Source organism: Astyanax mexicanus, chromosome 17 (genome assembly GCF_023375975.1).
Source record: "Astyanax mexicanus isolate ESR-SI-001 chromosome 17, AstMex3_surface, whole genome shotgun sequence".
In the NCBI taxonomy this organism is placed as follows: Eukaryota; Metazoa; Chordata; class Actinopteri; order Characiformes; family Acestrorhamphidae; genus Astyanax; species Astyanax mexicanus.
Window position 1 is genome coordinate 7666296 of NC_064424.1, and position 14330 is coordinate 7680625.

General features: G+C 39.4%; 1 protein-coding gene across 11 annotated transcripts in view; it reads right to left on the minus strand.

Annotated features, from left to right (window-relative positions):
* ncam1a (neural cell adhesion molecule 1a) overlaps nucleotides 1-14330 on the minus strand; it is a 428525-nt gene that overhangs the window by 120558 nt on the left and 293637 nt on the right. For all 11 annotated transcript variants that reach the window (XM_049466496.1, XM_049466503.1, XM_049466495.1 and 8 more), the window contains exons 5-8: nucleotides 10482-10619; nucleotides 8948-9065; nucleotides 5106-5266; nucleotides 4088-4230 (exon numbers count right to left, since the gene is read on the minus strand). In XM_049466496.1, the coding sequence (XP_049322453.1) occupies nucleotides 4088-4230; nucleotides 5106-5266; nucleotides 8948-9065; nucleotides 10482-10619 (560 nt within the window). The remainder of the gene's footprint in view (nucleotides 1-4087; nucleotides 4231-5105; nucleotides 5267-8947; nucleotides 9066-10481; nucleotides 10620-14330) is intronic.

Genomic DNA, 14330 nt, shown 5'->3' on the forward strand with positions numbered 1-14330 from the left:
CAATAGAGATAACGGTTCACAACAAAAAACACAGAATTTACAGAAGCATGAAGCTAATCATATAAAATCTCTAAATTTACGTACCTTTTTTCCCTATTTTGGAAAGCCAATTACCCCACCCACTCCTTAGTTCCTCCCCTTTCACTAGCAATGCACCCAACACAAGAAACCTGATTAGCACAAGCCTCCTCCAATACATGTAAAATCAACCACTGATGCAGCACCACCAGAAAGCTAAGCTAATATCATAATAGCGTTTAGCATTTTCTTTAAAAAATATAAGCGCAAACACAGGTATGTGCATTTTTTGAGGTGCTATCTGGTGAGTAAACTTAATGTTAATGAATGGGAGTTCAACAGAGGCCTCACAGTGGGTGTAATAATGATAATGTGATAGGTACTGACAGACAAATACTAAAAAAAAAAAAAGAAAAAAAAAGGGGCTTGAATACCTAATATTTTGGAGAAACTCTGACCCAGACTGACAATGTGCTTCTGGCCAAAGTGGCTCAGAGCCTTATTATGGCCCATTGATCCTTTTTGTCTTGCTTTTATCAATTTACTGCCAAAAACTGCCAAATATAAACTGCCAAACCCCTTGATAGATGCCACTGTAGATGAAAATAATAATAATAATAATAATAATAATAATAATAATAATAATAATAATAATAATAATAATAATAATAATAATAATTATTATTATTATTACAGCATTATAATAAGAGTTTTTAGTGAAGTTTCTCCAGCACTAAGGCTGGGTGCAGCAGCATTAGCATTAGCATTAGCTGCTAACCGCAGCACTAGCCCCTTCGCTGTTCAGAGGTGAGTATATTGGACTGTAGTCTGCGTATTTGCCATATTAAAACAAGCTACATGGGATGAACTGCTAGCTGATAGCGCCCTGAGTTACCAGAACACTCAGGGATCCTCAGTCTAGTGCTATCCGGCGGCATTTACATCCTGCTAGTGCTGCGGTTAGCGGCTAATGCTAATGCTGCTGCACCCATCCTTAGTGCTGGAGAAACTTCACTGAAAACTCACCCTTAGACAAAATATTGGAAGTCTAAGCTTCCTGTAAATAAATGGAAGTGCTTCACTAATCTAAATAAGTTAATAAAATAAAGTTTTAGAAGAGAGATGTGTGTAGATTAACATCCAGCGCTCATTTGACTTATATATTTTTTAATTTATTTATTTATTTATTTATTTTTTACAGTTTTGTTGGCTTAGGTGCTTTCAAAAGCTTTCCAATAAGAATGGAAACATGGTGACACCCTTGCTCACTTCGAGGGATGTATCCTTACTAGTGTCACTTAATGCGCCTTATAATTCGGTGCGCACTTTGTAAGTAAATAGACCAGAAAACATATAGTACGCCTTATAATGTGGTCCGCCCTTTAATCTGAAAACTCGGTCAGTGGTGCTAATGTTATGGCAGATCTGTGTATGATTCTGATTATTCTTGCACCAGTTTAACTGTGTATGACAAACGAGAGAAGCCTTAATTGTCTGAATATGAGTTTGAATGAGTTTTCCTCCGTTTCCGACTGCTTTCTTGATGTCGCCACATCTGGAAGCCACATGGATTAACATGCTAATCATCTCTGCCAATGTTAACCAGAGACATGAGTTACAGATCACGCCAAATCAAGGCGAGCAGATCTGAAAGGAAGTGTTCCCTGCTGTCATTCTTTTAGCTGCTGTCCTGCTGCTCTACAGTCAGTAAAACTCAGTAATACAGTACACAGCTCCCAGCAGCTGCTGTAGCTAACATCTCTAACATCTGGCAGCAGAAAGAAGAGAATACATCATCTGAAATGATGGAGACATGAATAGAACAGTAAAACCTAGAAAATTGAAAATTGTTTTTTAGATCCAAGATATGATTTTTGAACAGACACTGCATTGCTTACTAGTACACTGTCTTGCCAAAAGTCATGGGATAGCAATACATAAATTGATACATGATACATAAACACTATAAATGGACCATAAATACTTAAAATGTGAGTATTCAAAATAGATATTTCTCAAAGGATCTACTGCACAAGTAAGACAAAAAGTTTAATATCAATTTACAATATAATATTACTGAAGCCATTAGAGCCACAATTCCCTTCTTTCTCCAGTTATCAAATACATTCAATTAAGTTTGCATTAAAATTATTTTTCAAGCTACAGTATCAATACATTTAAACAGGGCTATAGTTACTGCTCTTGAAGCTTTTTTTGGACCAAGAGGAACTTTTTTCTGAGCTGTGGATTGATGGCACAATTTCATTCCTCTCTTTCTGAGTGAATAATTGCTATTTGCTGTTGTTTTTCTATTTTGTACTCAGATAAAAACACTTAGTGAGGAGCAGCTGCAGGAGCTCCTCAGATAAAGTGCTGTTCTTATTTATCTCCAGACAAGACAGTGCTAGATGAGCGTTTACTCCACATAGATGATAATCCGGTATACCACCCAGCAGTACCACAGGTCACAGCTTGGAATTAACTACAGCTTTAAACTGTAAGTTGTGAGGTGATATTTTGTGAGGGAGGCTGAACACTGGCTGACTAGAATTGTTCACATGAACAGACACATATAAAGCAGATTCAACACAACCCCACATGCATGTCAGCATAGCAGGTCACTGCAACATCTTTAGCTTCCATGAGACGTCATGGAAGTCATGGGACATGATACTACTTCCTGTTACATAAATAAATCATGGAAAGATTCTTTAAAAGTTTGTTCTAATCTAAAGACGTCAATATTGGGAGTATTATTGGCCACCTGATATATCGGTTTACAGGGTTCTTGCACCATTTTAAAAGTAAAATGTAATGCTTTTAAGACATTTTTAAGACATCAATAAGTTAGATTTTATATCCCAAAATGTAGTTATAATAATTTCTTTGGTACAAAATAATTTATCGTATTGGAAATTAAAACTTAGCTAGCTCTCCACTTACCTTAGTTCTCTCCCGGGTAATGTTAGTAAGCGCTTTGTTAACCTTAGTTCCATCCCTGGTAATGTTAGCTAACTCGTTGCTAAAGTTAGTATGCTAGCTAGCTCACCACCAAAGTTAGTACGTTAGCTTGCTCGCCACTAATGTTGGTATAATGGCTAGTTTGCCACTAACGTTATTATGTTAGCTAGCTCACCGCTAACGTTAGTATGTTAGCTAGCTCGCCGCTAATGTAAGTTATTGGCTCGACACTAATGTAAGTATGTTAGCTAGCTCTCTGCTAAAGTTAGTATATTAGCTAGCTCGCCAAAAAAGTTAGTATGTTAGCTAGCTCGCCAAAAAAGTTAGTATGTTAGCTAGCTCGCTGCTGAAGTTAGTATGTTAGCTAGCTCTCTGCTAACGTTTGTGTGTTAGCTAGCCCTCCCCTAATATTTGTATATGTTAGCTAGCTCACCGCTAACCTTAGTTGTCTCCCAGAATTTAATGTTTACAGTGGGCCATCTAAAAATGTAATACCTACAGGAAATTTACAGCACATTTAAGACAATTCAAGATCTTAATGAACCAGAATTTTATTGAAGACATTTTAAGACTTTTTATGGACCTGCAGTGACCATGGTTTAACTCCACAGGCCGTATCCTCACACAGTAAGATGGCTTTATGTTTCACATATATACACCAGAGGACCATGGTAACTCATTAGCTCATTCAAAACTGAAGTGAGGTATGGCCTTCTGAATCACAAAGGAACAACCAACATGAATCTCAAGAAAAAGCTTCAAAAAGAACGGTTCTGAACTAGCTTTAACCTTCCTCTTAACTCCTTTTTTTCATCAAATATGTGTGGAAATGTAGCCTCACCAACGCAGCCTGCCATAATTCACCTGACCTATCTGAACTCACATTAAATATTCTGTTCAGAGGTCAAGAAGACTCTAATTAATGTATTTCACTGGATCCAAACACTGAATATTGGGCGTTTGTATAAAGCAGAAAGCTCTTATTGGCTCTGAGCTCTACTCCATATTCAGAATTGAGGCTCTCAAACAGCAGCAACACAGCGTACTGCACACGCAAAAGAACCGTGCCCTGACCCATGACCTTTGACCCAAGCCTGGACTACAGCACCTGCTCTCCTTCGCTGAACACGCGGCGGCCGAAGCTCCACACGATGCTGGGGGTGGGGTCACCCGTGGCCTCGCAGGTCAGCGTGATCTGCTCTTCCAACTCCGAAGCCGTCTGGTTCTCCAGGTACGTGATCTTGGGTTGGACTGTAAACATACAAATACGCGCACACACACACACACACACACACACACACACACACACACAGTCTGACTCAGAACAGAAAACTGCAACCACTCTCAGACCGCTAAGGAGATATTGATTATCTGTGTGAAATTACCGAATCTGACAAACACAGAACTCTAGCAGATGTTAAAGGTGTTAACTTTAGCCTGCTTAACTGTCCACGTTTAAAACCAGGCTAAAGACTCATTTTTATTCCTTGGCTTTTAACCAAATTTAAGATTTATTCTTGTTTTATTTATTTATTTATTTATTTTATTTCTGTTTTTATTATTGTATTTATTTTATTTTGTTTAACCTTTACTTTACTTAGCTCATAGATTTATCTAAAACTATTTTTTATTGATACCTATATTTTAATTTGTCTTATTGTTTCTAGTATTTGGTTTTATCCTATAATTTGCTATGTACAGCACTTTGTTGCAGCTGTTGTTGTTTTTAAAATGCTCTATAAATAAAGTTGAGTTGAATAAAGTTAACTTCACCAAATTATCTGACTCTTATCAGATACACAGTGCTTTCAATATTTAATAATCTCATTTATATGTTTCTAATTATATGCTATTAGATGAACAGAAAACCTCTGCAATCTCTGCAAAACCTTTCTGGCAACCTAAGCATTCATTCACATCTGCCGCCTCTTCTTTCTGATCTGCTGGATGTGGGAGCATGAAGAACATGCAATCTTTCAGATTAGAGATAAGAGCCGTGCAGAATGACAGGTGCCAGAAAAGACGCTCAGGTCTGAAACCCGGATTGTATTTGGTGCTTGATGGAGGCTCATTTAGATTCTCCTGCTGCTGCAGGGACACTCGGGGGGTGATTGCCTGCCTCTTACCGAACACGCTGAGGCTGACCTCCTCCTCTTTCTCTCCTGCTTTGTTGCGGGCGATGCAGACGTAATCTCCCTCGTCCACTTTCTTCACGTCCTTAATGGTCAGCTCCGAGCCGTCGTCGTTCAGACTGTACTTTTCATCAGGCACCAGCACCACGTTATTACTGAGAGAGAGAGAGAGAGAGAGAGAGAAAGAGAGAGTTATTATTACACGTACTGATGTTATTTTTCTCTTCAGTTTAAGTTTCATTAAAGTCTTTTGTGTTTATTTACATTTTTTATTTTTTTATAGACTACTGCTGTCACATATTTTGTAATTATTGCCCATTTTAATTGTATTGTAATATATTTTTGTTGTTATTACTGCAATGCTTTGACAATATTGTTGTCATTACATCATGCAAATAAAGGTCCTTTCAATAATCATGAATCTTAAGAGAGAAAGAGGAAAGAAAGAGAGATAGGGAGAAGGGAGATAGACAGAGAGAAAGAGATATAGATATATAAATATAGATATAGACATATAAATATATACAGCAAGGTGGAGAGACAGTGGGAGACAGAGAGATGAGAGAAAGGTGGAGAGACAGTGGGAGACAGAGAGAGAAGAGAGTAAGGTAGAGAGACAGTGGGAGACAGAGAGAGACAGGCAGAAATCTAGAGAGACAAAGAGATAAAAAGAGAGATAAAAAGAGAGAGACAGTATTGTGGCGAGACAGGCAGTAAGTTGAAGAGACATTGGGAGACAGAAAGAAATGAGAGTAAGGTGGAGAGGCAATGGGAGACAGAGGGAGACAGGTAGAAAGGTAGAGAGACAGTGAGAGACAGAAAGAGAATAGAGCAAGGTGGAAAGACAGTGGGAGACAGAGAGAGAATATAACAAGGTGGAGAGTAAGAAAGACAGTAAGAAAGACAGTAAGGTGGAAAGACAGTGGGAGACAGAGAGAGAATAGAGAGAAGCAAAATAGGGAGAAATAGAAAGAGATATGAAAGATACAGCGATAAGGAAAAGAGGAAAGATGGTGTTAAAAGAGAAAGCATAGATGGGTAAGAAAAAAACAGAAAGGGAGAGAGAGAATAAGAAAAGGGATGGAATGGGGAAAGAGGGATGGAGAAAAAGGAAAGAAAAAATGAGAGAGGATGAAAGAGCAATGGGGAAAAATTATAGAAATGTAGAAAAATAGAGAGACAGAAGATATACAAAGAGAGCAGAGAAAGAGTGAGAGGAGAGAAAATGAGAGAGAGAGAGAAAGAGAGAGAGAGAATGTTGAATTTGCAGACGACTGGCTTCTCTTTCTGGCCTTCACACTCTCTCTAGCTCAGCCATGTCATGAATATGTTTTTCTCTCTTCTGCTCTACCCTTCTTTAACACTCAGTGCACAGGAAAAGGGCTGCCATGAAATGGATTGCTTTTCTGTTGTATAGATTCAGGCCACAGCCGCCAAAACCCCGAGCAGGGGAGCGCACATGCGGCAGAGTTGAAGAAGAAAGGAGGAATTGAGGAGAGAAAGAAAAGCTGATTTGCTTTGTCACACTTTCCTGTCCGGCAGTGTGCTCTCGGCGCGGTGAGCCAGCAGAGCGGCCGTAAAGAACGTCAGGAGGCCATAAAAATCAACTTGATTTCTTGTGATGGGCCTCTTGGATGAACGCTTGTCCTTCTCTCTCTCTCAAAACCGCGTCTCCCTGCAACATTAAATCAGTCTGGATCCAGTCCCTGATCCCCCGCGGCCGTAACGGCAGCGATTGTACGGCCGTCCCAAAACGACGGCGCTAGTCTCTGGAGAGGGGAATAAATAAGGTTTGTGGGGAGCGAGGCTGGGAGCTGATCTGATCCTCCAGCTCCCCCCCTCCCACTATCTTTTCCTTTCATTCTCCCCACTCATTTCCTCTGCCAAGGAAGTCACTAGTGCTTTAGGTCAGAGTCACGCCGGAGGCTGCCAGACGGCATGGCTAACGCTTACGGCTGTAAGGATGAAATAATGAAGCTTCTTCCATCCACACTGTTGTTGTCTATTTACAAGCTTCAATAAGACTGATCCCTCTCTGCTCTGCTCACAGAGGAAGCTTATCACTGTCAATGAGGCGATGGCTCAGCTTTCTCCACGAGCTGCTATAGAGCAGAATTCTGTTACGGAAGAATAGAAGAGCAGTGGGCCAATAATGAAATCAACCTCAATCTTGGATCAAACATCCATTCATTTTCTTTTCTTTTTTTAAAGCTTCTTCCTGGTCTGGATTGATTTGAGTGGCCATGGATTGCGTAATACCTCTGGATATAGGGCATCAGTGCATTGCATGGTACCACTGACACAACCGCTCACTCAAATATAAGGGGCAACAGTTAGCATGACCAGTTCAATTACCATTTGAGTTTTTGAGAAATGAGAAGAAACCCACACAAAAACTGGAATACACACCAATAGACTCCACATCAAGAACTGAACCCACAACCATATTTAACATTCAATATAAGCTACAACTGAAAATATTTAATTAATGTTGAATTATAGTGGTTTTCTAAACATCATTTTCAAACTAATACAGTATTTTAATCAGCTTACACTGCTAATGTTCTTTAATCTACATCCATGTCTCCACACCTTTTGTCAATGAAACCAATGGAGAGGGGTGAAGCTACACATCTGGATGAAGTTGCACTTCTCATGGCACCAACATATCATACCATGGTTGTATTAATTCAATATTTTACATTCAATATCAGCTACAACAGAAAATATTCAATCAATGCAAGCTAAAATCCCATTTTAAAGAGAATTATATTGGTTTTCCTGTCATTGTTTTCAAACTTATACAGTATTTTAATCAGCTTACACTGATAATGTTCTTTAGTGTTCTTTAGTGCTAATGTCTCCACACCTGTAACTTCGCCCAGATGGGTAGCTTTGCGCTTTTCCATTTGTTGCAATGAAAAAAAAGCCCTGTACATTTTCCATCTCATTTTCCTCTTCTAAACTATCTTTTCATCTCAAAGGTTTAATTCCTACAGTTTATTTTGTCTTGTTCTGGACTGGCAATTTTTAATTACATTTTCAAACATAAATCAGTTTAAAATAGCTATTCTAAAAAAGCTGTACCATAGCAAGGAATAAAGGGGGTTAATAGACATGCTTCTGCACTACTAAAACATTTGCATGCTTACTGAACCAACATGGCATCCAATGGAAAAGTCAACTTTCTTGCTTGATTCTGGTCCTTTAAGCTATTCTGTAAACTCAATGAAAGCAGTCTGAGACACACGATCTATAAAAAGGGGGTGGGCATACCCAATAAGTATGTGTGTCTGACATAGCCTCTGATTTCTAATGTGCTGTTCTCAAGTTTGGATGCAAATTTGATCATTTGATGAACAATTTTTGGCTTATTTTCTATAAATCCGAGGGAAATGCAACAATGCAGTTCATCCTTTTCCACAGTCATTGGCCTACATTGGTAATAATTAGATCTTCTGATTAAGCTTCTATACTTTTTATGTAAAACTACTCAAACATGCCGATTTTAGCCAAGTAAAAAACAAACTAGACTCCCTGACTGAGTGTTTACCAGATTCCATGTTAAAGCTTCAGCCTTGCTGCTGTCACACTGAAAATCACGGGGTGTGTTACTCTGACACGGAAGGGTATATTTTTATTGTATTATAGTCTAGACCAGACTTCCCTGGCATATGTCATGACCACCCTAATTCATACATGTACAGCACAGAGACAGAACGCTGTTTCTGTGTGAGCCGCTGTAACAGAAGTGTACGCTGTCTAAGAAGTGAATAGACTAATACAACTTAATAACGGTGATCCCAGCTCAGCGTATGTAGTGCTGTAATACTTACTGTGCCCACGTAACAATGGGTTCTGGGTAGCCGTCTGCGGAGCATGCTAGCGTCACAGCTTCTCCAATGTCTGCCGTGGCGTTGAGCTTAGTGTAGCGGGTCCTGATCGTGGGCAGAACTGTGAAAGAAAGAGAGAGAGAGAGAGAGAGAACGAGGGGGGAAATACACATAAGTATGATATATGTAATTATACACACAATATATTAAATGGGATTCACAAACTCACCAATTTGTACACACTGCAATCAAAACACGAGAGTCGATAATTATATCCACGCTATATGGAACTGCACACCCGTTAACCAGTTCTGGAAAGAAGTAATAACCCTTCTATCTCATGCCCTCACCACCCAAATCCACCCAACACCACCACTCTGACTACTAGGAGACACATCAACCACTAATACAACACCACAAAACAATAGAATAAGCTTAATGTCGCTAGTCATCGCCAAGAAAATCATCATCATAAACTGGAAAACTAAATGGTATATTAACTTCAATCACTGGAAAAATCTATTAACAGACTATCTCCCTCTAGATACACACTCAGAACCCATCAAAAATGCCAATTCAGACGCAATTTGGACACATCTAAGTAAAAAATTACAGTAAATTACATAATAATGCAACACAAGTTCATGATTCTGAACTTATATTTATGTATGTTTTTATGTCTTTCCTTTTTTTATCTCACTCCCCAGTCCCTCCAACCTTGACCGCCCAACTGTATCTGCTTAAAAAAAAAAAAAAAAAAAAAAAAAAAAAATATATATATATATATATATCAACTTTTTAGTTTCTAAAAATGTGAAAAATAACAGTTATTAATTATTAATGAATGGTATATTAATGAAAGTTATTATAAAGTGTTACCCAACAAAGTATTAGTAGTCTTCCGAAGAGGGAGTAATTGTACCACAGTTAGGCCAAACCCTGCCATATGACTGGCTAAGAGAGGCGCTTTATGAGTGACATTATTGGCCGATAATGCACTGTATCCGAATGGGTATTCTATGTATGTTTTGATTTGTGAAAAACACGTACAGTAACATTCATTTGCAACTATGAAGGCTCATTTGGCTCTAACAGCGTCCACAGTTAATCCTGTTGGATGTGGTTGGTTCTTCTTGGTGGTTAATGTGACATTACCCTGGATACCGTGGCTCTTGATACATCTCAAAGACTTGCTGTCTTGGTCACAGATGCGCCAGCAAGACGTGCACCAACAATTTGTCCTCTTTTGAACTCTGGTATGTCACCCATAATGTTGTGTGCATTGTAATATTTTGAGCAAAACTGTGCTCTTACCCTGCTAATTTAACCTCCACACTCTTACAGCTCTTACTGGTGCAATGTGCAATTAATGAAGATTGAACACCAGGCTGCTCCAATTTAGCCATGAAACCTCCCACACTAAAATGACAGGTGTTTCAGTTTTATTGTCCAACCCCTGTATTTCTCAGTACATAAGACAGAACAGGGAACTGTTTATGGACCATGTTGGCGTTCATGCGGGAGACGGCGAGCTCACCGTTGACGATGACCTTGATGATCCTGAGGTCGATCTCACCCCGGGCCATGATGCGGCCCTCACAGGTGTAGTCCCCCTCATCCGTCTTCTTGATGCCGCGGATCTGGAGGTGGTTGTTGTTCAGGACCTTGAAGCGCACTGCGGAGAAAAGACGCAGGCATGCAAAATGAGTCAGTAATTACTCTTGAGTGAGATAAGGAGGTCATGTTAACGAGCCCCTCATTACACACTGGGTGGCTGAACGAGACTGTGTGACACTCCAGCCGGCATCTACACTTGCATGAGAAAAAAAAAAGTTAAAAAAAAAAAGGAGTTTTACGGCCTCCGCAACAACCCCACCTATATTTCAACCCAACAATAAAGTCTGTATTAAAGAAATTGCTGTCTCTGTTAACCCGGCGGTTGTTGCAGTAAAACAATAATGACACACCAAGGATGGAGGAGAGCATAAACTTCACAGGAGTAAATAACAAAGTTTTAGGGTGTTAGCTTATAAAAAGGCTTTGAAGATGTTTCTCCTTTAATTCTGGGGAAAAATGCAGCTAAACGTCTGCCTTTAATCTGTTTTTTTTTTCTTTTTTCTCTAATTCTATATGTGTGGTACGCATATACAGCAAAACATTCAACAGACTGCACCACATTACTGTAGGTACTTTGACTTTTTACTGCCATACAAAACTAGCTTTGTGTCCCATGACTTTTGCCACGTCCTGTGGAAGCGACAGAATGCTGTACTGACCTGTGGGATATGTGTGTAGGGATTATAACGTGCATTACCACATTATTAACACTCACTGATCTGTCCACTGCCACAATATAAGTAAAAATATAGGAAACCACCTAAAAATGATGAGTTTCTTTAATTTTACCAAATTGAAAACCTCTGGAATATAATGAAGAGGAAAATGGATAATCACAAGCCATCAAACCAAACTGAACTGCTTGAATTTTTGCACCAGGAGTGAGTAGCATAAAGTTATCCAAAAGCAGTGTGTAAGACTGGTGGAGGAGAACACGCCAAGATGCATGAAAACGGTGATTAAAAAACAGGATTATTCCACCAAATATTGATTTCTGAACTCTTAAAACTTGAATATGAATATGAACTTGTTTACATTATTTAAGGCCTGAAAGCTCTGCTGAAAGCTTTTTTGTTATTTCAGCCATTTCTGATTTTCTGCAAATAAATGCTCTAAATGACAATATTTTTATGTGGAATTTGGGTGAAATGTTGTCTGTAGTTTATAGAATAAAAGAACAATGTTCATTTTACTCAAACATATACTTATATATGTATATATATATATATATATATAGCAGAATCAGAGAAACTGAAGAGCTGTATGTGTAGTGGACCAAACTGAAATGCAGAATAAAAAAGTAAGCTAGAGGAACTAAACTACACTAAATTAACTCAATTTGTTAGTTAATTAACTATTTTAAGTTGGTCTAAATCTATTTATTTTGTTAACTCATTTATTACAGTGTTATAACTCATTATTTACAGTATGATTTTCATCAATAAAACATGTTGTAATACTGGTAATGTTGTAGTAAGGCTACAATAATGGTCTTGAGGTAAGACATTCCCAGAAATGTACTTGACGGTACTGGATGAGTGTGCAAAGCCGCTGGTTATTTCTGTGATCTGTTTTGTTTTTCTTTTTCTATCTGAGACCACAGCTGTGCAAAGAAAAGCACCAGAAGCAGAACCAGAAGCAGCTCCACGCCGCATGTGCAAAAAAAAAACTTCAGACAATTGTGAAAGACTGTTGTAAAAAGCTACAGAATGTTCCGTAGCCAAGTTCAATACAGAAAGTGCACCCGCACTCCTTCAGAAACTACTGCCGCTCAATCAGCGATGAAGGCGGCACACAGAAAAAAAAAAAAAAAAAAAAAAAAGCCACGTTCTCATGCTGACACGTTTTATTATGCCAGATGTGGACCTGCCCAAACACAGAGACTGCTCTGGTGGCAGATTTTTATGGGTTTATACAAAACATTGGTAATATCTTCAGACATGTTTATGCAGAGATGTTAGACACGACAGGGTTAAGTGTAGAAATGTGGAAAATGTGTTATTTACATATTGCAGCTTGGGTTTCGGGCTCTGCTACAATTAGTGGTTTTGAAGTGAAAAACACATCCACTAGCAGACCCGGGAGGTCGGGCCTGGCAGCACACAGCTGTGGTCACTCTTTCTTCCAGCGGTGTGGAAGAGAGGGAGGGAGGGAGGGAGGGAGGGAGGGAGGGAGGGAGGGAGGGAGGGAGGGAGGGAGGAGAGAACGTGCTCCCAGGTTAAAATAGGTCCATCCAAACGAAGGGAAGGGAAAAAACAGCGTGAGCGTGAACTCGGCAGCGTGAGCTCAGCAGCTCATAATCACACTTTCTACCTCTTTCTTCTTCTAGGGGTTTCTTTATCTTTACATGTTATTTAAGAACAGGTCATTTCCAATAGGCCACTGGGAATAACTACAGTTTTCTCCAACAAATTTTATAGTACTTTGCTTTTTCAATGAAAATTCCTATTAAAATGAGAGAATAGTAATTCTGCATAAATACAAAACTTAATACTTGTTAACAGTTTTTAGTTGCCAATGTTAGCAAACCTAACTAAGAACACTTAAAAATGATGAGTTTGTTTGATTTGACCAAATTGAAAACCTCTGGAATATAATCAAGAGGAAGATGGATGATCACAAGCTGAACATCAAACCAAACTGAACTGCTTGATTTTTTGCACCAGGAGTAAAGGCATAAAGTTATCCAAAAGCAGTGTGTAAGACTGGTGGAGGAGAACATGCCAAGATGCATGAAACTGTGATTAAGGGAGGTCGGGCCTGGCAGCACACAGCTGTGGTCACTCTTTCACTCTTTCTTCCAGCGGTGTGGGAGAGAGGGAGGAAGGGCTCCCAGGTTAAAATAGGTTCATCCAAATGGAGGGAAGGTGAAAAACAGCGTGAGCGTGAGCAGCGTGAGCTCGGCAGCGTGAGCTCGGCAGCGTGAGCATGAGCTCGGCAGCTCATAATCACACCTCTTTCTTCGTCTAGGGGTTTCTTTATCTTTACATGTTTTGTTCACATGCAACGGGTGTTAGATATTTAAGAACAGGTCATTTCCAACAGGTCAGTCTACACCTGCCACTGGGAATAACTACTGTTTTTTCCAATATATTGTATAGTACTTTCCCTTTTTCACTATAAATTCCTATTAAAATAGACTGTTTATTGAAGAGTAATTTTGCATAATTAGAGTACAAATACCCGTTAATGTTTTAACAGTTTTTGTTGCCAATGTTAGCAAACCTAACTGAGACCACTAAAAATGAGACCAATTAGACATTAAGAGTTTCTTTGAATTTACCAAATTGAAAACCTCTGGAATATAATCAAGAGGAAGATGGATGATCACAAGCCATCAAACCAAACTGAACTGCTTAAAGTTTTGCACCAGGAGTAAAGGCATAAAGTTATCCAAAAGCAGTGTGTAAGACTGGTGGAGGAGAACATGCCAAGATGCATGAAAACTGTGATTAAGGGAGGTCGGGCCTGGCAGCACACAGCTGTGGTCACTCTTTCACTCTTTCTTCCAGCGGTGTGGGAGAGAGGGAAAGGAAGGGCTCCCAGGTTAAAATAGGTCCATCCAAACGAAGGGAAGGTGAAAAACAGCGTGAGCGTGAGCTCGGCAACGTGAGCTCGGCAGCGGCTTTAGATGAAAACATCACAGCCTTGGAAATCTTCTCTCCTTGACAATTTCTATTTCTCTTAATAAGATGGGGAGCTTCAATTTCACGCTGCTTCCTCTGTGTCAGAGCGGCAGAACCTGCGAGCGAACGGGCTGTGCTCAGCG